General features: G+C 60.4%; 9 protein-coding genes across 9 annotated transcripts; 3 read left to right on the forward strand and 6 right to left on the reverse strand.

The window, feature by feature from the left end:
• Nucleotides 1-384: 384 nt before the first annotated feature.
• On the forward strand, nucleotides 385-1,720 carry EHS24_004751 (uncharacterized protein; the record flags this gene model as incomplete). The annotated part of the gene is made up of 2 exons (XM_028620307.1): nucleotides 385-538; nucleotides 582-1,720. The coding sequence occupies 2 exons, from the start codon at nucleotides 385-387 to the stop codon at nucleotides 1,718-1,720; spliced, it is 1,293 nt and encodes a 430-aa protein (XP_028479279.1).
• A 766-nt stretch (nucleotides 1,721-2,486) lies between these two features.
• SDH3 (cytochrome b subunit of succinate dehydrogenase, Sdh3p) lies at nucleotides 2,487-3,134 on the forward strand (the record flags this gene model as incomplete). Its single annotated transcript, XM_028620308.1, has 2 exons — nucleotides 2,487-2,847; nucleotides 3,046-3,134. The coding sequence occupies 2 exons, from the start codon at nucleotides 2,487-2,489 to the stop codon at nucleotides 3,132-3,134; spliced, it is 450 nt and encodes a 149-aa protein (XP_028479280.1).
• A 406-nt stretch (nucleotides 3,135-3,540) lies between these two features.
• Nucleotides 3,541-4,935, reverse strand: EHS24_004753 (uncharacterized protein; the record flags this gene model as incomplete). Its single annotated transcript, XM_028620309.1, has 4 exons — nucleotides 3,541-3,548; nucleotides 3,590-4,030; nucleotides 4,075-4,706; nucleotides 4,829-4,935. The coding sequence occupies 4 exons, from the start codon at nucleotides 4,933-4,935 to the stop codon at nucleotides 3,541-3,543; spliced, it is 1,188 nt and encodes a 395-aa protein (XP_028479281.1).
• Nucleotides 4,936-5,111: 176 nt separating this feature from the next.
• On the forward strand, nucleotides 5,112-6,034 carry EHS24_004754 (uncharacterized protein; the record flags this gene model as incomplete). The annotated part of the gene is made up of 2 exons (XM_028620310.1): nucleotides 5,112-5,433; nucleotides 5,499-6,034. 2 exons carry the CDS (start codon nucleotides 5,112-5,114, stop codon nucleotides 6,032-6,034), a joined length of 858 nt encoding a protein of 285 aa, XP_028479282.1.
• A 132-nt stretch (nucleotides 6,035-6,166) lies between these two features.
• EHS24_004755 (uncharacterized protein) lies at nucleotides 6,167-7,602 on the reverse strand (the record flags this gene model as incomplete). Its single annotated transcript, XM_028620311.1, has 5 exons — nucleotides 6,167-6,419; nucleotides 6,506-6,668; nucleotides 6,753-6,856; nucleotides 7,083-7,261; nucleotides 7,417-7,602. 5 exons carry the CDS (start codon nucleotides 7,600-7,602, stop codon nucleotides 6,167-6,169), a joined length of 885 nt encoding a protein of 294 aa, XP_028479283.1.
• A 600-nt stretch (nucleotides 7,603-8,202) lies between these two features.
• On the reverse strand, nucleotides 8,203-11,447 carry EHS24_004756 (uncharacterized protein; the record flags this gene model as incomplete). The annotated part of the gene is made up of 2 exons (XM_028620312.1): nucleotides 8,203-10,731; nucleotides 10,776-11,447. The coding sequence occupies 2 exons, from the start codon at nucleotides 11,445-11,447 to the stop codon at nucleotides 8,203-8,205; spliced, it is 3,201 nt and encodes a 1,066-aa protein (XP_028479284.1).
• A 3,730-nt stretch (nucleotides 11,448-15,177) lies between these two features.
• On the reverse strand, nucleotides 15,178-16,458 carry SOD1_2 (Superoxide dismutase [Cu-Zn]; the record flags this gene model as incomplete). The annotated part of the gene is made up of 4 exons (XM_028620313.1): nucleotides 15,178-15,217; nucleotides 15,279-15,634; nucleotides 15,778-15,864; nucleotides 16,423-16,458. 4 exons carry the CDS (start codon nucleotides 16,456-16,458, stop codon nucleotides 15,178-15,180), a joined length of 519 nt encoding a protein of 172 aa, XP_028479285.1.
• Nucleotides 16,459-17,868: 1,410 nt separating this feature from the next.
• On the reverse strand, nucleotides 17,869-20,699 carry GCN5 (histone acetyltransferase; the record flags this gene model as incomplete). The annotated part of the gene is made up of 5 exons (XM_028620314.1): nucleotides 17,869-18,056; nucleotides 18,098-18,246; nucleotides 18,286-18,443; nucleotides 18,480-19,655; nucleotides 19,695-20,699. 5 exons carry the CDS (start codon nucleotides 20,697-20,699, stop codon nucleotides 17,869-17,871), a joined length of 2,676 nt encoding a protein of 891 aa, XP_028479286.1.
• A 366-nt stretch (nucleotides 20,700-21,065) lies between these two features.
• On the reverse strand, nucleotides 21,066-22,607 carry EHS24_004759 (uncharacterized protein; the record flags this gene model as incomplete). Its single annotated transcript, XM_028620315.1, has 4 exons — nucleotides 21,066-21,572; nucleotides 21,611-21,874; nucleotides 21,923-22,279; nucleotides 22,335-22,607. 4 exons carry the CDS (start codon nucleotides 22,605-22,607, stop codon nucleotides 21,066-21,068), a joined length of 1,401 nt encoding a protein of 466 aa, XP_028479287.1.
• Nucleotides 22,608-22,964: the final 357 nt, after the last annotated feature.

The raw sequence follows: 22,964 nt of genomic DNA on the forward strand, positions 1-22,964 counted from the left end.
GCTGTGTGTATAGTTGTCCCCGTCTAAGAAGAAATGAAGCGAGCAAAGAAGAAACCCAAAGTACACGAGATGCGAAGAACGTGTTCCATGAGTAATATGGCTGTGGCGTTGCGTGATTTGTTGTGAATTGACGCATTTATCCCGGGTTGTTTTATGTGTTCGTGGTGTGCGCCAAATGTTGAGCCCCCAAGTCGCGCAAGTCGGGCTCTCCCACACTCTTGTTCCAGGTCATACGAGGGGCGCCCGTGTACCGTGTGAAGTCAACATTAGGTTCCGTCGCAGTCGATGACGCTGCGAACAGCTGATGACGATGTGCTGCCTTTCGAACTACTCTGCTTGGACTGTCCTCCAACCCTCTCGCTGTCCCTTTCCAGTGTGGCCTCAATGGACGACTCAGCCTACCCACACATCGTCGAGACCATCGTCCAGCATGCCTCCCCCGAGCTCCTGCACAGTTTCCGTCTCGTCTCTAAGAGGACCAAGTCCTACGTAGACGACTTGCTTGTTCACGTCCGCGTGGCAATGTTCGCAGTCAGCGGTGAGCAGAGGCCTAGGCTTCGGGCACTATATCTAACATGCAGACACTGGCGACAAGGACCGTACCGTTCAGATAAACTCGAGCGGCGGCTGGCGCGGTGTGACGTTCCTTCGTCCTGACTTGAGTTACCTCGACGATGACGAGGCCATGCGCAAGGTGCGTGCGGACCGCGCCAAGATCGAGCCTCTCCTGGCCAGGGCGACCACCGTCGACCTTTTTGGACCCCTCACCCACAACCTGCCGACCATCAAGCACGCGGGCAGCTCGCTTGTTCCCGAGTGGGCGCTGCATTCCAGCCGCCCACAAGTTGTACGGCTGCTCTCCGACTCGCGGGGCGGCTACGCCGACATCCAGGCGCAGGAATGTGAAACGGTGGTCATGTTCGCCGGTGCCGCGGATGCCAACGACCCCGGCTGTCCGCCGCTGATTGCGATCCAGCTGTCTGGATACACGGAGCGCCTGGTCATCAACCTGCCGCTGGTAGAGAAGGACGGCATCCACAGCTGGTACAGCCCCGAGGGTCACGTAACGGTTCGCCCCCACCGTGGGTCCTACATTCACGTCAGGGAGGTCGTCATCATCTTCCACACGGTCGGTTCGAACGAGGCGGATGCGACAACGCAACTCCTCGCCAACTTGAGTGTTTCTGATTCCCACCCCGGAGGGGCGGCCGGTGGCGTCGACCAACAGCACCACAGCAACAGCGATGACGAAGACTTCGAGGACGAGGACGAGGACGGTTATCCGACAGAATACGGGTACATCAACTGGGGCACGCCCGCCGACTACCCTCCCGACGTGGACGACTACGACTGCGGCAACGACCTAGGCTGGCTCTCCCTGACGGAGACGTTTGAAGAGATTCTCACTCGGTCCCACCCAAAGGTCCTGCTCGTTGGACCTCCGGAGCGCATGCGCAAGGGCGACGGCATTGTCAACTTGGCCGACAACCTGGCCATGCACCTCCGCGACGCGATGGGATTTGGCGCCCCGCCCCGCGTACTGCGTCGCTCTCACGCCGAGTACAAGCAGGAAGTCGGGGAGGCGCGTTATCGACTCGTCGCCCATGCTCCCGCCATTGACAGCTACCGCTGGCCAGAGTCGTCCATCCCGGCCATCACGGACAACAATCGCTACGTTCCTTACGCCAACCCGCTGTTTGGCAGGTTCGCGATGGGATAGTGCAACGAATACTGAACACACTGAAGCCACTCTGCTCGTCAAGCCCGGCCACCCTCTTCAGTGGCTTTTTCGACACAACCCTCCTCGTCGTCTTCTCGCTGTGCGAGGACGATTCAACTGCGTCTCATGACTGTATATGGCCTTTGTAAAGCGACAGGACAGGCTGTGAATATGTGTGACAATAGTCTAGCACGTAGCGATTCCTGATATAAGCAAGTGTTGCGGCAGGATGCATTGTGAATGGCCAAAACAAGCAGGGCGAACGGGCTGTCAACAAACGAACGAGGCCTATCAAGGACAATATGACGTGTAGTATTTCCACGTGGTCTCCTTAAACAGGGGGGATTTCATAAATCCTCCCCTGTCCGTCCGTTCCCACCCGAAGCGACCGAACATGGCCGCCCTGCCAATGAGCGCGGCGGTAATTCGTGCAGGTTGGGCCGTCTGTCCTTCGTCGTCGTCGTTGGAGTAGCTCTTGTCGCTGTTGTCGATCTCTTCTTCACCCCCTCACCACTCACAAATGTCGTTCATCGTCCGCCCCTCGCTCCTCCGCGCCGTCGGCACCGGTGCGTACCTCCCTGTCTCCCCGGCGCACGCGCTCGTCTGGTCTTTGGTGGATCCCAAAGGGGCGCACAAGAGCGAGAACCAGCTCGTCCGCCTCGCGCCATAACAGGACAGACAGAGAACCAGCATGCGCGCCTCCAACAGAGACATGTACTGACTTGCTCCCTTAGCGCCCGCGCTCCGCGCCGCCGCCGCGCCCCTCATGGCCCGCCGCTTCGTGCAGACCAACTCGATCTCCGAGATGGAGGGCCTCAAGCTCCTCAACACCCAGCGCATGAACCGCCCCGTGTCGCCCCACCTCGACATCTACCAGCCCCAGGTCACCTGGGTCCTCTCGGGTCTCCACCGTATCACCGGTGTTGCCGTCGCCGGTGTCTTCTACGTCGGCGCCCTCACCTACCTCCTCCACCCCATCTACCCCGCCATTGACTCGGCCCACCTCATCGAGGCTGTCCACAACCTTCCCGTCTGGTTCAAGACCTCGGCCAAGGTCGCCTTTGCCCTCCCCCTGACCTTCCACTCGTTCAACGGTATCCGCCACCTCATGTGGGACACCGGAAAGGGTACGTGACGACTGCCATTGTCGCTCGAGCGCGAGCGTGGCCCACGGCGTTGGTGGGAATGGTGTGGACTGCGAAACGGGTCATCCAACCGGAGTTTTGCTGCCCGGCTTTCTCCTGCCCGGATGACCGTGTACCACCACATCACCAGTCCACCGACCCGTTTGACTGTACATGTTTTCGTGCTGACCATTCTCTCAGGCCTCACCATGAAGGGTGTCTACGCCTCGGGCTACGCCGTCATGGCCGCCTCGGTCATCTCGACCATCTACCTCGCCTTCTTCGTGTAAACGGAGTTGCTCAAAAATAACACACATTACGCGAAAGTGGATCGGCAGTACCCCCCAACCCCCCCAACCCCATGTAACGGTAGCGATGGACGACATGCAACAACACATGAGAAAAGAGTGGCGTGCGGCGGGCGTGAGGGGCTTGTCAGAGTATCGAAGAGTTGTTATTGTGGCTATGCGCAAGTCAACCAGGCTGGCAAGGTCGAGCAAGGTCGAGCAAGACGAGGGTGTGACTGATGGTCGCCTAGAGGGGATCACTGAGGGATCACTGACTCGTGGACCTGTCACTAACTGGTGAGAGTGACGAGGGCGATGCGGAGCCGTGAATGCTGCCGGCGACCATGACGACGGCTACCGTCGCAGCCTACCCAGCGCGGAACAGGGCGCCGCTATCTCCACCTCACACTTACAACACTGCATACTCTACGTCTCCACCACCACAGGCGCATACTCACCCTCCTCCTCATCTGAATCTTCGTCTCCGGCACTAACCTCCAGCAAAACCAGCCCCTTGTCCGCGGCGGCCGCTTGCAGGTCCTTCCATTTAGCCCCGACCTCGCCGACTTTACCCCACCAGCCTCTCTCGCCGAGCGCGTGTCCCAGGCCCTTTCTCAGCGCGTCGATTTCGAGCTCGTAAAACTCGCGCATGTCCGGCAACTCTGTGTCAAACGCGGCATTGGGGAGGGCGCGCAGCTGGGCCGCGAGGGTGGACAAGAGGGCGATGTAGACGTCGCGCGTAGACTGTGGGAGGCCGACGGCAGCGGGGTCTGCGAGGGCTGATTCGGAGCGACACAGCAGCCGGAGGAGACGCTTGTATGGGCTCAGAGACGCGTAGCTCCACACCTGCGAGACGAGGATGTGGGATAGTTGGAGGTGGCCGAGGAGTGCGGCGGGTCCTGGGCAAGTCAGCTCTGACCAATGCTATCAAGCTGATACGTACCTCCCACTTCGGCGCACACGCGCGCGAGCAACATGCTCTTATCCCTAGACCAGCGCGTGACCTCTTCGCCACTCGCGCCCTCGTTCCAGGACCGCTTGAGGTCAAAGACCGGGAACGCGAGTGGCTCGCCCGCGGCGGCGTTGGTAGCAGCACCCTTGTTGACGGCGGCGCGCAGCTCCTTGATCTCGTCACCCTCTTCGCCAGCGGCGGCAGTCAGGCTGTCCACCCGCCCGCTGGGGCAGACGCGCACCAGCACCGGCGGCGTGATGTGCGTGCTGAGGCTCTTCCACGCCGCAAGCTGGGCGAAGGGGTATGGGGCCATTTGCGGGTCGAGCGCCTGCAGCTCTGCCTCGTCGATGGGCGGGGATCCAGGCTTGCGCGTGGTGGACTCTGTGGCCGGGTCATAGTGTAACACGACGCGTTCTTTGGGTTGCCAAAAGTGCAAGAACGCAGAGCGGATGGGAAAGGCCGCGGCAATGTCTGCCGACGCTGACGCCTCGGACTGGGGTTTACCTTCAGTGGAGGAAGGCGTTGTTGTGCTCGAGCTGCTGGTAGGAGTGGCCGACCACACGACGCTGTGCAGGCCTGGAGGCACAAATTTGTGGCCTGCAAAGACATTGATCGTGTGGAACCTGTGGTGCTGTTAGCAAGCTGTCACAGGGATACATGTACAGCCAGTGGCATGCCAGGTGGTGGGTGTCTACAGCACCGGTCCACTCATCGAGCTGGCCGGGATCTCAAAACAAGCACTCACGTCCCGTCCATGCCCGTCTCGCTGCCCATGGGCAAGCCAGTGAGGAGGGCAAACCCGCCCGCTTCCCATAGTGCGCGCGCCTGGTCTGGGCTGAGCGTTGTTGTCATTTGTCGCAACGGGGTGGTCGCGGTGTAGGATAATGGGTGATGTCACAATCTGCGGCGGCTCGGAAATCGCTCTCATGTTCCAATGTTCCAGCCGGTGGAGGGAGATTTCGGGATGTGTTGGATCTGTCAAGTCCATCATCGACTCTTCTTCATTCTCGTTTAACACCACCACGGCCATGGCGTTCCCGGCTGCTAAGGCCATTGCGAACATCTCCCCAGCAGCGCTCGCTGCCCACCTCGGCCCAGGTGGACCAAGCACACCGCTGCTGCTCCGCGGACTCGTCGGCCACTGGCCGGCCATGCGCGAGTGGGCCAACTCCTCGTCCCCTACCCCTTCTTCATCCTCGTCCGCGTCCCCGGCCTCACGGACACTTGATTTTGGAGGGCTCGCGGGACTGCGCGCCCAAGTTGGGGAGGACACGGCCGTCGACGTCGAGGTCGGCCCGCGCGGACGAGGCTACCTCGATCCCGAGTGGCAGAGGATCACCATGGGCTTTGGTGAGTCCTGCGCTTCGAGTTCTCCGTGCAGCCCTGTGCCTTCCCTTCTAACCCACCCAACCCAGGCCTCTTCCTCGACGCGTTCGTTCTCAACCGCATCCCGTCCTCGGACCCGCGGTCCCTGCCCGTCGGCTACCTCGCGCAAGCCGACCTGCTCGACCCCAACACCCACCCAGCGCTGTGTGCGTCCGTCCCCGAGCTGGCGCACTACAAGGCCCTCAACGGCGACATCTACCGGCGTACACTGTGGATCGGCCCCGCGGGCTCGTTCACCCCGTTCCACCGCGACCCCAATGCCGGGCTGTACACCCAGGTCCTGGGCAGCAAGGTGTTCCACCTCGCCCCGCCCGACGCGCGGGACAAGCTGCGGCCAAGTACCAGCGCGCTGCATGGGAACACTAGTACGGCGCCGACGTATACGCGGGAATTGCTACGCGACGGAGGAGAGTGGACCTCGGTGCTGGATGCGGTTGGGAGGATGGAGGGTGCGTGTGAGGCGCGGCTCGAGGAGGGCGACTCGGTGCTCATCCCTGCCCGATGGTGGCACAGTGCTGAGGGGGTTGGTGGAGCTGGAGTCGGCGTCAATGCCTGGTTCAGGTAGGCCGTGGTTGTGCGTTGCAGGTACCAACGCCAAGAGTATCCACATATAAAAACATAGCAAAACTATACCTAGCACAATCATATTCCACTTTTTACTTTCTCTGTCACTCTCTGTCTATCCTGTCTATCATGTCTAAATGAGCCATGGCACAGCCGCCCTTCTATTCTTGGGATACCCTGCAAACGTGGCACGATACCATGCGTGGCCCCTCACCGCTCTGGGCAGCATACTCGTGACTTCAGCCAGGACGAACGCCCACGGCGCAGCCAGGAGGTAGGCGGGGAATCGCCAGCCAAAAGGCAGTGCGAGTGGCACAGTGTATGTCGTGGGCACGGCAATGAACATGCTGGGCGTGGCCGCCAGGGCGAAGCCGGACCATTCGAGCCTGCGTGCGTGTTAGTGTTGCTTGCCACTGCACAGCTGTCCCAATACTTGGGCAGCTGTACTCCCGGTTCGTGACACCACACTCACCACTCGCACAGGTAGTTCGGAAACGACACCAATGCAAACAGGCCTCCACGGGGGATCCTGTATCGTCCACCCTTGGCGGTGTCCCGTGGGTCATCGCTCGGGGTAGACACGAGGCGCTGGCCAGCGGGACGACGAAGGTCGTGCAGGATCTCGTCATGGTATGCTGTAAGTCAGTTCGTGCCCAAGACGGTATGAGGGGTGGGTGGCAGGATGTAAAAAGCATGTCCCTCGATGCCGCCGTGCTCACCATTACCGACAAACCCGAGTGCCCAGATGACGATCCCAGCCATAAACCGCCATCCTCCCGGCGGCGGGAACGAGACGAGCGCGTGTGCGAGGAGAGTCGCGTTGCTGTAGGGGTGAGGTCAGCCCGCAATCAACGGGGGAAGGGGGGTTTGCAAGCAAACGCTGAGAGCGGGACAGAGGGGAAGGGATTCTTAAGCAGTTGGGTGTGAGGTCAAGTGAACGAGGGAGATCGAGCTGAAGAATCCGACAAGGAGAAAGCTCATCCCCCCAGGTCTAAACTGGCCCCCATCGCCCTCCGCTGTCGCCTCGCCTCTTTGGCTGCCGTACTCACAGATAATTGAAAAACACGCCGGCCGCAACCACGATGACATGCAGCGGCGCGCGCTTTGGCGCCAAGAACACGGGCGAGACGACCGACCGGTGCGTGTAATGCGCAAAGTACAGGGCCGTGAGGAGCGTGGCCCGCGGCGAGAGGCGCGCCGTGTCCAAGTTGAACAGGAACGTCATGGGCTGTGGAGCGGGGTAAGAGGGTCAGCGTCAGTATGGGCTGTAGACTGGAGGGTAAAGCACAGCTGGTTCGGCCAAGCGCTCCCGACGGTGTCGATAGGTGTGGACCGGTACACGCACACGGAGAAGAGCTAAGCTAGACGCCTGCGACGACTCACGGAAACAGCCTCCATCACGACCCAGGCGGTGTTGCCGTGGACATTCAACCACGACCCGTCCCACGCAAACTTGCCAAAGGGCGCGTCGAGGACGAGCAGCGTCAGCGGCGCGTGCAGCGGGAACGCGAGGAACGTCGCTAGCAAGGTGTAAAAGGAGTGTGGTGGGGGTGGGGGTGCGGACGGCATGGAGTTGTTTGGGTGGGTGGAGTGAAAGACAAGAGGAGAGAAGATGCGTCGGTTGTGGGGTAAATATTGTGGAGGTGGTCGTCCGATGTGGAGGGGACTCGGACGGCTGACGTCATAACCTACATGCCATCACCCGTCCGCGTCCTGAATGGCTCTATTTCACAACATGCATGCTATACACCACGCACATCCAGCTCAGGACCTCCTGTATGTAAGGGCAAGTGGTTTGGGGAGCCCCTGCCGCATCCATGTTCAGCTCCGTAAACATGACGTTGGAACACGTGACGAGGGATGGTTGGTTGGTTGGAGGTTGATGGGACGTGGGGTTTTCAAACAACGAGACGGAGATTGGGCCCAGGCGACGACGGCGATGATGGCGAGAAAACGGACTGAGAATAAAGAGACGGATAGAAAAAGCGAACGGTCTAGAAGTAACAAACATGCCAGGAAAGGGGAGAGAGAATTAGGTTGGAATCGGGTGCAGAGGTAAGGCCACCACCACTTGAAGCCGAGGGAATGTCGTGAGGCCGCCTCGGAGCCTACACCAGTAGTAGACCACTGCTGTTAAACGCTGCACTGCTTTGACAAAGCTGCAATGGCTTACGAGGGCGGGTGCACCTGGTGCTCAGGGCCAGGGCCAGTGCTGTTTGCGAGGTCGGCTCCTCCGTCGGCGTCCATCTTGATGTTGAACATTGACGCCCAGATCGAAACGAGGTCAGGCTGAGCGCCACCGCCTTCCTCCTTGCCGTTCGCACCAATACCCAGTTGCGGGAGCTGGTGGTGGGGGTCGGTGGATCCGGCAAAGAGCGTGTGGCCGTTGGCCTCGCTCTGGGGGACCATCCACGGTTGCAAGAACGGGCCCGAAGGACGGCGGGCGTCGTCCATGCCGTGCGACGGCGAGTTGTTGCGCGAATACATGAAATCGCCGAGGCCCCCAGTGTGGTCACCGACAGGCGTCAGGCCAGTGGGGAAGATTGGAATGGACGGGTCGGAAGCCAGACCGGGGAAGACGGGCATTGGGGAACGTTGGTGCATGTGGTCGTGTGGGCGCAACGGCGAGTACTGCTGGACGGCTGCGTGGGCGAGCTTTTCGAGACGAACGAGGCCACCGCACAGGTCGGACTGGACAGGGTGCGACACCATCCAGTCGGCTGTACGGTCCTCAAAGATGGTAATCGCTCCGCGAAGGTCAACGAGGCAGCGCTCTGCAAGAGGCGTGCTGGGCTCGCGAATGGCGAGGAAGGCACAGACGGTCGCAGCGTGGAAGGCGCGGTACGACATGGTCCACCACGACCAGGCGATCGAGGACTTGGTCTTGACCATTGCGCTGTAGGCGCGGAGAATCCTGTGAGCGGCGTCGCCGCACAGCCTGGACGACTCGGGGTACGCCGACGGGTCTCCACGGAGGTACGGGCGGTGGAGAATGAGCACGAGTATCAGGGTCTTGACGCACAGCGCGAGCGTCTGGTTGATCTCGCGGCGGCTGCGCTTCTGCAGCTCCTCAACGGGCATGTCGTCGTCAAACCTCATGCCGTACGGGACATGGTTGTACCAATCGAACACGTCGCGTCCGAGACGGATCGCATCCTCGTATGTGTTACCGACAACGGTCGGCGGCTGGATGGTCTCTTCCACATTGGCCGGCGTGAACCATCCCATGAACGTGTTGCGCGCGACAATAGGGCTGACGTGGAACGTGCGGTTGAGCAGCTCGAGCGACGGAAGGGTGAGTTGGAAGTAGGCGGCGTGATACGTCTGCTCGGTCGCCGCTGGGCCAAGTGCGTTGGAAGGCGGTTCGGCCATGGCGCTACCAGGTTCGTCCGAGAGGGTGTCGTCGGCACGGTCCTGCGGGATGTGGCAGGTGTAGTAGTTGATGCACGTAGGGCGACCAAACGAGACACACAGCAGTGCGTCGAGGCCGGCGACAGACCACCAGAGACGGCGACGGATCTCGGCGTCGCGCATGGAAATTTTTGGGTCGAGGTGGGTCGGCTCGACGTGCAGACCCATGGCAATACATTGCCTGACGAGTGAGCCAGTAAGTGCCCAGCCGTCGGCAGCGCGCTCGCTGTGCAAGAGGTACACGTTGATGCACACCTGGGCCTGGACGGTGGCAACAGTCGGGGACGAGAGGAATGAGCAGAGACGCAAGGCCTGGTACGCTGCCGAGAGGTAGAGCTCAGACTGGAGACGCGAGGACGTGAGGTCCTTTGACTCTGCATTCTTCTGCGCGTCGCTCATGATCTCAGTGTTGGCAGCTCGCACCATGCAGCCGAGAGAGCAGATCATAATGTAGAGGGCCAAGTTGGACAGCGGTTGGGTGCGCTTCTCAGCTGCCGAGAGCGAGAAGAAATGGCGGAATTCGGCCATGAGCGTGGGCACGTGCCACGCCTCGAAGAGCAGACCAATCTCCTCGTAAAAGGAGACGAGGAGCTGCTCCGAGTCCTCCTTGTTGGGGAGCAAGCCGACAATCTCGTCGATAAAGTTGTCGTGGCTCCAGATGGTCGTGAATGGGAACGTCTTGCGCGCACTCGCAAACCAGCCTGTGAACGCCAAATCTTCCGGGATGGTCATGATCTCGTCATTCGACACCTTGGACCTTCCGTGGACAATCTCGCGCAGACGACGCAGCATGGGTTTACCGGCGGGTGTGCCCAAGAATGTCTTGCGGCCCGCCGAGTCGGCGACCATTTCGTCAGTGGGCAGCGCGTGTGGGTTGTACGGCTCGCTGTAATGGTCGCGAGACGGGTCAGAGGCCACCGGCGACGAGTCGCTCTGCAGGCTGGGCGCTCGAACACCGCCTTCGCCCACGAGCGCCGCGGCCTCGCCAATCTTGAAGCGTGCGTAACGGTCCACGAGGACTCGACGCTTCTCCGCGTCAGATGAGGCGGAGGGTGTGTTCTGCAAGGTAGTGGCTGCCGTGGCGGCTGTAGCAGCTGCCTGTCCACGAGGGGGATGACGCTGGCGAAGCTCGCGGACCACCTGCTCGAGCTCGGCGATGCGCCGGCGAAGTCTATCGGTCTCAATGACGTCCGGGTCGTTGGGGTCACGCGCTTCGTCGACTTCGTAGACGCATGAGCCCGTCAAGCCCAGTGCAGTACAGCGGCCGCAGGGGCGCTTGCGATCGCACTGACAAGCGTCAGCCATATAAAGCTCGTCGGTCTACTACTCACCTTTCGTTTGTGGTTGTGACACGGGACACAGCTGCGAATGGTGCGGTTACGTTTGCGTTTGCGGTGGTCGACCTTGTCGTCGTCGTTGTCGACGCCGCCGTCCTCGGCCTCCGTTTTGACGGCGGTCATGGTGTTGCTGTTCTTGAGGTCCGAGCTGCCGGCGTCGTCGCGCGGGATACCGTCCGGTCGCTCGTCATCGTGGCGACCGCCTTCTTCGCCCCACACGTTGAGTGCGCCGCCCATGTACGCGAGGGGCACACCATACTGGTTTCCACCGGGCGGCGGGGGGTAGTAGCTTCGCGGGTTGGTCGAGTTGTCTTGCTGGGGCGCCTGGCCACGTCCAGCTGGACCAGGGTATCCTTGCAGAGACTGCTGAGCAGCGGCGACGGCAGCTGCTGCTGCCTGCTGCTGGTTGTACACGTTTCCTCCACCGCCAGGCATCATCATGGGTTGGGGTGGAAACCCGCCGCCCGTCTGCCAGCTCCCGGAAGGTGCCTGGTATGAGGGGGCCAAGCGATAGTCACCATCTGGGTGTTGCTGGGGGCCCGGACCACCAAGCTGGCCTTGGCGGTTGGAGGGTTGAAGCGTCCCCGGAGCGCGCGCACCAGGAGGAGCGGCGAGGCCGTTACCGCCCACGGCGGGACGCACCGATGTTGCGTAGAGGTCGTTCATTGGGGCTCGGCGCCCATGGGCTGGACTGTAGGCGGTTGCCAGAGTTGAGCCCGGGTTGGGTGGGGAGGTGGGGGTACGCGGGGTGTGTTGGAAGGGGTGTGCGTGTGTATTCAGGTGAGAGGCGGTGGAGTCGAGTTGACTCGGAGGAGGAGGAGGATATTCAAGGTGGGCCTTGAATGTGGTGGTGGTTGTGACTGCGTGTGGTGGTTGTTGTGGACGTGTGTGTGTGCGGTCTGACTGGCTTGGCGGGGGATCGATGGGCCGGTGTGGTTGTTGGTGACTGGGTGTGGATGGGTTGTGGTGGGTGGATGGAGAGCGGCGATGATGAGAGATGGGGATTGAGTGGGGGGTTGAGAGAGGTCCAGCCGACGAGAGGGGTATGTGGGGAGAGAGATGAACGATGGGGGGGTGGGCCGACAGAGAGACGGTCAAGAGAGAGCACGGGGGTGTTCTTTGTGGAGCCCTTTTTGCGCCGCCCGCCCCGCGGCCTGGTTTTGCTGTTTCCCGCGCGCCCACCTGGTACAATGTGTCTTGCTCGCCCTATTGCTTGCAACCTCACTCACCGTTGGCATTTGTCCTATTCCTTGCTATATCCACAGCCCTCGAGTGCATCCCCCCGCTCTCCTTCATATGCACACCCGTCTGCGTCTATCTGTTTGCCTGCCTCTGCCATCTCCATAGACGGCGCAACAGAGGGTACCCCCCGCCTCGCACGCCGCGGCTGCAGTGCCACCAGATCCAAAGGAAGACATTCCCTCCCGCGGGCTGGCAGAATTGGCTTTCAAACTGTACTTTTGCACCCACCTGCCCGCTTACTCGCAGCCGTTCTGCACCTGAACCTTTTCTGCCCACTCGCCATGACTGCCTGGCCCACTACATGTGACAGCAGCACGTACCCAAAACATCCGAGCATGCGATCCCAAGTGGTCCAGTGCCGCCGCAACCCTGCGGCTCCAGACGTCTTCCCCCACAGCGCAGACGCCTCGTTGCGATCTCCGACACATCCCACCCATATCCGCCCGCCCACACTTGCCAAGCCTTGCGGCGGCGGCGGTGCGTGCGCAGGCCGTCATCCAATATTGTCGTGTGCATACCATGACCGCCAAAAGCAGTTTTTGCAAGCCCCGGCCTCTGGCAGAAGCGCGACGCTCGCACACCGCACACCACGCCGCCCCCCTCCCCCCCTTCCCTCTCTTCCTGGAAAGCTGGAATGTAAAGAGTTGAACGAGGCAGCAATGACGTACAACCACGCGAGCCACGGCCGTTCCCATCTCACAGTCTCTCCGATCTAGGTGCTTTTGGTGCCTCGGGGCAGGTGTTACTGACCTTGGGGGTGCGGTGGTGATTCGTTTTCTGAATATTTTCTTTTCATTCTTGCTGGCCTCATACCCCGTCTGCCGTTCCTTGTTTCTGTACGTGGTCTCTCCGATGGCCACACTGTCCACAGATCACAAATGTGTCACTCAGTGGAGCCAACCTGGTGACCAACAACGAACGGGGCCCGCCCTGAAGCGCGTCGACCCCAGCCAAGCCGCCACAGCTTTCCTTTGCGCTCCCTCGCTCTCCCCCGCGGCCTCCGCACCCAGAGCCCAAACCCTTTTACGGCGTATACCCTCTTCGTCGCCACCTGTTCCAGCCGCCGCCGCCCACTTTGGCCAGTGGCGCATAATCTGGTCCTGGGTGACAATAATGTCGTCATCCCATAATGACTGCCCCCCTCCCCTTTGACTGACTGACCGCGTGCTGAGGGTGGCAGCAGGTCTGCTGGCCTGGTGGGGTATAGTCTACGTGCGGTCGCCCCTCTTTTCGCTGCTCTCCTGCCCGCGGCATGTATCTCTGAATGTGTACTTGTGCTCACAGTGCTGCAGCTGTCCAAAATACCAGCAGAGTCGTTCAAAAACGTCGAGTCAGGGGTGCGGAAAGTGCTGGTGCGCCGCGCCGCTTTTGAGTCAGCCGCCTGCCCCGATTGCAAACACCAGATTGAGACCAGCCAGCCCCTTATCACGATCTAGTGAGGGTGACGGCCATGATGCGCACGAGATTAGACTCTTTGTTGAGATATGTACCGAGGCCCGTGCAAGTGGGTGGGTGTACACAAACTCGTCGTTGTCAACTCTAGCTCTGCACGGAGCGACGCGTGAAACGCCGCGCTTGCTGTTGCGTTGCCCATCGTGCGACGGAGGGATTGGGGGGAGTGATGTGAGTGCAAGTTGAGATTAAAGAGACGTCGACAACTCTGCCACCAGACACAGCCTCGTTGCAGCCCAGGCACATCTGTGGCCATCCGATGGCCGACTGAATGGCCCCAGGCAGGCCACTAACCTGCAACCTGCGTTCCTGCCAAAAGCAGAAGGCGCTCCTCCAACATGGGCTGACGTGAGCCGACGGCTATCAATGTGGCGACGAGGCAACGCATGCTCGGTGATTGTCGTTGTGTTTTTTCTTTCGTCTAAGAGGGAACCAGCTGCGTGGTGGTCGCAGCTGGTTCCCTGGCACTGATGCTGCGGCGAGCATAGATGGCAGATCGCCAAGCGTGCGAGTGACTCTGATCCTGCCTTGATCAGGACGGATATCGGCGCAAGGCAGAGAGGGAAGGGGGTTGTGGCTGTGGCTCTCCTGACTGCTGCGACATGTGTCAGTGTGGTGCTCCGCGTGAAATCTGCCAATCTGTCTGCCGTAGTAACGTCCCATCACTTGGCTGTCCCGTACGTACGGGCATTCTGCCAAGGGACCAAGACAAGGACATGGCGAGGGTCAGTGTACAGTTCGGACCCGGCGGCGAGGTCACCCGCCCTCAACCCACCTCGCCCTTTGGGACGTAGGAGACTCGCGGCGTAGACGATGTAACGATGTCTCATGTACATACGCCTCGTGGCGACACCACAGGCTGCAATGACCTTGCGCAGTCGCGACGTCGCAAGTGGGTATACCTGAGCGAGCAGGTGTGTAGGTATTGTTGGCCTATCTGATTGGCAGCCTCCGTCGGGGTATCTACGGGATCTGAGGGCCCGATTGATCTCAACCTTTGCCTCCCCTTACGATTCATTCAGCGATGGAGGGAGGACCTCGAGAGCGCGTCTGGCTGCCCCGACTTAACTCCACAGTCCCCGACGGACGCATGTCTGCCTTCGGGTATAGCCCGGAAGCGCACACCCGAAAGCTAGTTTTGATCGTCGTCCGAGAGGGCCACAGATCCCACAGGACCGGGGGACCACTGGGATGCACAAAAAATGTCCATCTCGACGGCCGAATATTTTCCCTCGAGGGCGACTGCAGGGTTGAGAGTGGGGGGGCACGGGCGACGTTAATGAATTGGGTTAGGTACACCGTTCGGCACGGCGAGTCTGGTCAGTGTGGTAGTGGTCAGTGAGTTCGACTCCAGTTTCAGACTCGAGGCAGTTCCAGAAGAGGGGTCCTACCAGGAATCACTCCAGCAGCACGACATCTCGGCATGCCTGCTCGGCACCTGCTGCACTATGTCTTGGGGTTACACTAGGCGAACTGGAGACTCGAAAGCACCTGCGTATCTGTACGAGAGAGAGGACGTGTACGGTGGTTCGTGTCAGTCGTCAGAGGGGCACAGCGTCCTGGCTACCCTTTGTGGCACAGACGTGCCCACGAAACCCCTCGCATACAACTGCGAAGGCCAAGCCCTGTTCCTCTACTGCTAAACGAACACTCTCTACATGACATCGAGTCTGACTGCGCAGACATATTAGAAACATTAGACTTAGTCGAGGGCGAGGATGGCCGTGGCGTTGGCAACACCGCTGGTTAAGACGATCAGCACACCCACTCTGCTTGCCAGCAAACAGGGCTGCCTCCACTCACATGACACCACAGCCCGCGCGGGCACCGGCATTGCCAGTAAGCTTGCTGTCGGTGTTGTTGCCCAGACCCAGGTCGTCCTGGCCGGCATGCACCACCAGGCCCCGGCCCAGGATCGACCGCTTGCCGTGGAGCGAAATGATGCGGTCGGTAATGTCGATGATGGCCGTGCCGTTCGCGTCGGCCTGGATGTTGCCCAGGTCGCCAACGTGCCTGTGGTGCTGGGACTCGGTGGGCGCACCGTGGCTGGTGTTGTACGGGTTGAAGTGGCCGCCAGTGGCAAGGCAGCCCGGGCCAGAGACGTCGCCGTACGTGTGGACGTGGAAGCCGTGCAGCGCCGAGGGCGCGAGGCCGTAGATCTACGCGTGGGTGTGAGTGATGTTTGTTTTCGGGCAGTGCCACATTCGTCCCATGCAGCCGTGCAAGCGTGTTTTGGCACACACGCTTTCGTCGCGTATACCTCACGGCAGCGTAGGCACACACAGGACAGGCGATGACTCACGGTACCCTTGACGCTGACGCTGTCGCCGTCGTCGATAAACGTAACCTGGCCGGTGAGGTTGGTGCCTGTAAGGATGGCAGAGGCGGCCTGTAGGCTGTTAGATTCGGCTCTCGAGATTTCAGACGCGACGCTCCGCAATAGGATGGAAAGCGAGCAGATCAGAGCCCAAACACCGCAATCAAGGGGATGACAGGAACTGGGATGCCGCAAAGACAGGAGGGCAAGGGGCAAACTGTGGTGCGTTGCCGGCGGGGACGGCGGCACGGCTACTGTTGTGGTTTCGCGTACCCCCGCAATCACGCATCCTTGGCGACGGCGTGAGCAATGGCCGGTAGGGCGACTGCACTGCAATGCGCACCGGCATCGGCGAGCCCCATGTGCACCTGCTGTGCATCTCGTGGACGCTGTATGTTGGTGGGGAAGAGGGTGCGACAGATGGGTCTGGAGGGATGGATGGAGGGTGGGACGAATGGAAGGTTTGGCAGTGACTGCGGATTCCTCGGAACATTGCTTTGGCATTGAGCCACAGTGGTCAACACGTCCAGTAAATGACTCAACGGACGGGCTGAGCGCAAATGGCTCAAAAGGAGTCACAGGTGTTGTACAGGGAATGGCGATATGAGGCATATGGGACTGGTTACTCACCAGGGTTGACGCGCAGGTGGAAGCAATGTTGACCATTGTGTGGATTTTGCAAAGAGACTGAAAGAGAGGAAAAACAATGTTAAGTGGTTGGGGACCCTCTGTGTCCTTCGCGATGTTTGGCGCCTATATATCCCACACACCTCGAGCGCTCCAGATCGGCTGGGGAGTCAGGACCGACGCTCAGAAACCCACACACACACTCACGTTAGAGCGCGTCACACCGCAAGGCCACAGCCACGGGCACCGGCGCACCGGTAGGTCGATTGCTTCGCCAGGTCCCATCGTGCCGCGCCCGAAACCGCGTCGCGCTGCCCACTCACAGCACTTGCACTGCACTGCTGCGTTCTCGTCTGTTTAACCCGCTCCGGTGGATGCACGCATGCTCACGCTTACCCTAAAGAAGCTTTCAAACAACACACGGGAGGGGCCCATGGGGGCCTGCTTTCCGTCGGTCCACTGTCCAAACGTCACTGCACTGTTGCTGAAAGTCTTGTTCCTTTGGATCCAACAAAATGGCGCACCGATGTGTCCATTCAGTACGCCGCCAAGCGTGCTGAAACGTCGCACTAGCGGTAGTTGACGTTGCCATCGGGTCTTGGCACGAACATGTTTGCCGGTATCTGGACCCCTCTGGCGCTAACTTGGTTCGCCGTCGCGTGTCCCGCTCCCCAAAGCACAAACGCGGCCGACACGATGCCGACGCGTCGGGCGACCAGGTCTGCTTCTTGTGCACAACGGTGCGTTTGGAAACAGCGCTAGTAGACCTGTTCCTGTACTCGTGTATCTCTGTCCGGGTTCCAGTCGTCCGAGAGTATCAGCATCGGCGTCTGTTGAACGCGAGACGAACGCAAGACCACGACCTTGTCGGCCGATAACGCGTTTCAGCTAATCCAATGCTGGATATGCTGGACTCCCGCCAAGCGAAGGCCATCAGCCACTATTCATCTAGTGACCGCTTTCAACACTCCCCACTGTCTCCTGAACCATGCAAAAAGAAGACACACGCATCGCAGTGGTGCAGAGTTGACCCCTTCGGCCGTGTTACACAGCTTCGTCGTGGTTGCACACTCGATCAAGAGATATCGGGCTCCGGGCCCGCGGTCCGCTGGAACCTGGCCGTTGTTTCCGGTGGGGACCTGATATCTCAAACGCTGTAGTCACAGGAGGTGCCCAGCCCAGTACACGGGTATGCGTACGCACCTGTACCCGATCCTCTCCTACAACGACAGATATGCTCGCACGTGCGAGTTTGGTACTTGCTCTCGTTGTCACTTTGCCCCTGCAGTCCGCCTTGTACACCGTCGGTCTCTCAATGGTGATGCATCATGTGACTGAACAACTCTAGCCTCAGGTGTGGCTCAAACAACGACTGGCCCCTCCCTCCCTCATACACCTCTGTCGACCCCTATGGCTACACCGCCACAACACGCGGCAGCACGCTAAAAACTACATTGCCATGCGCTTCTTCATGATGCGGTCCAGCGAGCGTTCGAGCTTGTTGGCCAAGTTGGCGTACTGGTTCTTTTCGCCATTGTACTGCCTGCAGTTGGCAAACATGACGCGAGCGTCCGAGACAAAGTCGTCGACAGTCGCATAGTGGTTGTTGTCGAGCTTGTACTCCATGGTCGAGAGGTCTGGGGGCGTCAGTAAAAGTCGGGCTTGCGCCGGCACATACCCATTGGATTCTTGATCACAGAGTAATAGTCGGTGACGACGCCGCTGTCGACAGGCTTCATAAATGGCCAAGCGGACGGGTCGTTTTGCAGGTCGTTGAGCACTTGCTGCAGGACCGCATAGTGTGGGTTTCGCTTCGGCTGTCTTATGCTGCAAGAGTCAGAACCCAACGATTTGGCAGTAACGCACATTTCGTCTAAATCCGGGTCCCATCCACTTTCCACCAATCCAGGCACCTGCTCCTTGCTCAACTTGACAATCTCACCAGGCTTGCGATCCCGGAACGCCTCGAGGCTGGGTCGCACGATATGCGACTGTGAGATCGTACGAATCTTGGCGAGAACGGCCTGGTCGTGAGCTGACGAGATGGAACATCAACTTACGGCCTTTTGGTCGGCGAGCATCTGGTGCACGTCCGCATACTTGACCTTTGGCAGCATTGTACACTGCATGATGGTGCCGCCCTCGTAGTCCTTGATGTAGCCGACCCAACGCTCGCGGCTGTAGGTGATCTCCTTTGTAAACCCTTGCTTCTTGAAGTAGCCAACAGCGTAGTTGTCGGCATACGTGAGGAAGTGCCAGATGGTGGGGTGTGCTTGGCGGACATGGTCCTTGAGTGCGTTCATGAGGTGCGAACCGTAACCTTTCACCTGCTCGGACGAGTCGACGGCGCAGAACACAATCTCTGCGAATCCGCGCGACTCAAAGGGGCGGTAGCAGATTCCTCCCACCACCTTCCAGCCACGCTTGACGATTGGCATCGAAATGTGGTTCTTGTCCAGCACGAGACGGGTGATATACTCGCGGGGCATCTTGGGCAGCTGCTTTTGGAACAGGTTCTTGAGACCGATGAGGAGGATGGTGGCGACCGGTGTAGGGTTGCGGGATGACACCACGGGGAGGGTGATTTCAGAGTCCTTTTGCTCGAGCATGGCCGGGCGAAGGGGGAGCTGAGGCAGCTCGACACCATGCCACATCTCCACATCAACGTCGACATTGTCCTCTTGCTGGTGGGGCTCGTCACCGTCGTTTCGCCGGACCATTTTGTCCTCGCGCAAGCGTTCCTTCTCCTTGAGCTCGGCTCGCCGGCGGCGCTCTCGGTCGTCGAGTTCGGGGCGCCCAGCAGTACGTGACACTGCCAACGGCGTGTCGTCGTCGTCATCGTCGTCGTCATCGGCCGCAGGCGCGGCACCGTGTGTCCGGGGCTTGGCGCCGGTCTTGCCGGCGTTCTTGCCAGCTCGCCCAGGCTGCTTGCCCGCACCCTTGCCAGCTGTCTTGCCCCCCTCGCCGTCGCCGTTGGTCTCGGGCGGCGCAGAGTCTTCGGCCTTGGAGTCGTTGCCGTCACCCGTCAACTTTGAGCGCTTTCGTGGCCGTTCACTGTCGTCGCGCTCTCCGTCCGTGTCCTCGAACGGTGTGCCGTTCTCTGTCAGGTCGAATGCTGCTGGCAAGGGGCCGGCGGGTCGCTTGCCGGATGGTCGCACAAACTCGGTGAGCTGTCGGTACAGCGATTCCGTCGATTCGGGGTGAGGGGTTGGGAAGCTTGTCAAGAGCGACTCGTCCTGTGGGGTTAGCAGACATACGGGGGGCATCGTACCCACTTGTAGCAGCTCCTCTATCCTTCCCACGACTTTTTCTCGCCTTGCGCGCTCCACGTCTGGTACATCGGCTTCGAAGACGTGGCCCTCATCACCGTCCCAGCCGTGGCCACAGTGTCCACAGGTACGCCACCAGCCTTCGTCGGTACGCCAGGCGGCAATGTCGGTACCCTCTGGAACATCGCCATCGGCCATGTCAACGTCATCGTCCGTAGACAGCACGACCTTTGATCCTGACGGCGGTTCGAGGCCGGAACAGTCGCATCCCTCGATCGTGCAGCCGATGAACCGGGCAACCTTGAACGCCCGCACACGATCCGAGACGGTGGTAATGTCCTCGACAGCGGGTGGGTACTTGAACGTGAGGGCGAGGGGCGGCTTGGCGGCGGCGGGCTTGTCTTCGTCGTCGTCTTCATCGTCGTCGGAGGCGTCAGAGGCCTCTTCCTCGTCTTCGGCCTCCTTGTCCTCCTCTTCGCCATCCTCCTCGTCTCCGTCTTCCTCTTCATCGTCGTCATCGTCTTCCTCTTCATCGTCATCGTCCTCCTCTTCCTCTTCCTCCTCTTCCTCTTCCTCTTCTTCCTCTTCCGCATCCTCGTCTACGTCTTCCTCAATACCCCCACTCTCGGCGGCCACCCGCGCCTCAACCTCGGCCTCGACTTCAGCCACACCCTCAGCCAAAGCCTCGAGCTCGTCAAGGTCGATATCCCCGAGGTCCAAGTCGCCCATCTCCACATCTTCGCCGTCGGCGGCGGCGACGCCTGCCTCCCCTTCCCCTCCCTCGACAGCTTCCCCGCCTTCCGCAGGGATGTCCAGTTGGGGGATCTCCAGGTCCAGCGCAGTCACCGGGGTGCCTCCCTCGGCATCACTCTCGGCCTCGACAGTCGCATTGGACCGCACGGGGCTGAGCGAGGACGACGAAGGAGACGACATGGCGTCGCTGTCGCCTCCGTCTCCGGCCTCGGCGGGCGGCGGCGACGGCGTCTTGCGCCGGCGGGATCCTCTCGCCATGGCTTGCGTTGAGGGGTGCAGAGGTGGTGTGTGGGCCGGACGACTTTTTAAAGGTGGGTTATGTTGTGTCGTTTGTTTACGATATGGGATTGTGAGTGGATGTTGTTGATGACGGAAGAGATCGAGGATGAATGTGGACGTCAACAAGGGGGGCCGGGAGACGAACACCCATGTGGCGCGTGGCCTATATGAGTGGCGCGCCTATTTATTTGCTTCCGCAAACGTCACCCGATCACCGTGTGTCAGTGATCAGTGAGGGGCGTGAGGGAGATACAAATGCATACATGTCGACTAGACGACAGACAAGACAAGGCATGGCACAGCAGAGAGACAAACAATGCGAGCACCTTCTACTCGGTTACCGCCTTACACGGGATCACGCCACACCTGCACAGAACAGATGCCCTTGCTCTGCTCATCCACCTCCACGACCAAGCCGTCAAACCCAACGAGCTGGCTGCGGGACATGCCCAACACGCCGTCCAGTCCCCCCTCCACCGACCGGTCCAGCACCATTGCGTCAGCTGGGACAGGCTCGCGGCCTGCTCCGTCCCTAGAGCTGTCGCGACTTTGCATGTCTGTCACGGGCGTGCCCGGTCGAGAACCCGGATCCGGCGAGCCCCTGTTCTTGTGCTTCTTCTTTCCGGCTCCGCCGCCGTTGCTGGAGTGGGACTGACGGGACTCGGTGCGCTGCATGTCGGGAGCGAGGTGGCTATTGTGCGCGTTGCTCCCCACTCCCGTGGCTTTGCTGTCCGAGGACGAAGGGAGCTGCGACCGGAAGGCTGAGAGGGGGGAGGTGAAGTCGAGCTCGCCCGCGTCGGTAGGCAGGATCCACGGGCAGCGGGCATATTGCTGGAACTCTGGTGTACCAGGCTAGATAGCGTCAGCTGCAGTTGTTGTATCTCGCTTACAATGTTGGAGTGCGCAATGATCTTGGTCACCACGCCGTCCACGACGAGCAAGTCGAGCCCGTGCTGGAAGTAGTTCCAGAAGCAGGCGTTGGCCTGCGCGTCCCCGCCATTCCGCTCCGCTCCCCAAACGCGATCGAGGCGGTCGTCCTCTTTCCAGTATTTGCGCAACGGTGTGCCCAGGTCAAGGAGCAGGTCTTGCGCTGTCGTTTCTTGGAGCACAATCTCAACGTCGTGCGGGAGGGACAAGGTGGCGCCGCGCCCCGGCTGGTTGGGTTAGCAAGGGATGCGTGAACAATCGTGCACAATACCCACCTGGATGGTACACTTCAACAACGGCTCAATGGAAGGCAGCACCCCCTCCTCCCTCGGTGCAACGCTCAAGGACACCACGGCGTCTTCGCGTCCGCTACCGCTGAGTTCAAACGTCACTCCAGGGTACGCGAGGCGCTGTGCACCATCAGCGGCGTATGTCGGCCCCAGGGCCCGCGCGACACCGGACCGTGTAAGTGGATGCGAGCGGCTCGCGAGGACGACACCTTCATATGTGATGCTGAGCGGGGACGAGGTGTCAAGGGCGACGTGGATGAGTGAGAGACGCTGTTCGCGCGATGACGGGAAAAGGAGGGTCACTGCGCCGGCGTGCACCGTGACAGCGGACTTTGGCGCGTTCTGTCGGCGCGTCAGCGCGTGCCATGTTGAAAGGCGTGGGCAACTATCAACGCACCTTGGGATCCCATGATACCTCCAGTTTGGGAACATCATCCTTCCTTGCGCGCATGGTATCGAGGACGTGCCAGAGTGTGTCTCCGAGCCGAAACAGGCCCAGCCCCTTTCCTGGGGCGAGCTCGAGCGTGTCCATCGATGGCGGCGGCGACGGGGCACTGGATTCTGAATAAGAGTAGTGATGAAAGTGAGAGTATGGGTTGGAGTTGTTAGAGGAAGAGAAAGAGTAAGAGAGCGACGTCAGGTCGCTGTTGTCGCTGCTGCCGGGGAGCATGACGAGATGGGGCTTGGGTGGCGAATCGCCGTATCAGCCTTTCAATGCCCTGAGTGGGGGGGTTGCTTGCCGAGTCGGGAGGCTCGGCGCGAGATTTGACACACTCACCGAATGGCTGCTGCTGCCGCTGGCAGCGAGCATGGCACCGGGTGGAGTGTGAGTGATGTGGACGCTTGAGAAGAAAAGGAGAGTAGTTGAGACAATGGGTGCATGCATCTTGTCCCAGACGATCAGACGATGAGTGCGAGAACATGCGAACACGACTGATCGGTGTGATTTGTTGACGTCATCACCCCATTCGCAACAACAATCCTTGGCCTTCTGATAAGCAGCTTTCTGGCCACGACGGCCACGACA

Source organism: Apiotrichum porosum (assembly GCF_003942205.1).
Source record: "Apiotrichum porosum strain DSM 27194 chromosome Unknown scaffold_2, whole genome shotgun sequence".
Taxonomy (NCBI): domain Eukaryota; kingdom Fungi; phylum Basidiomycota; class Tremellomycetes; order Trichosporonales; family Trichosporonaceae; genus Apiotrichum; species Apiotrichum porosum.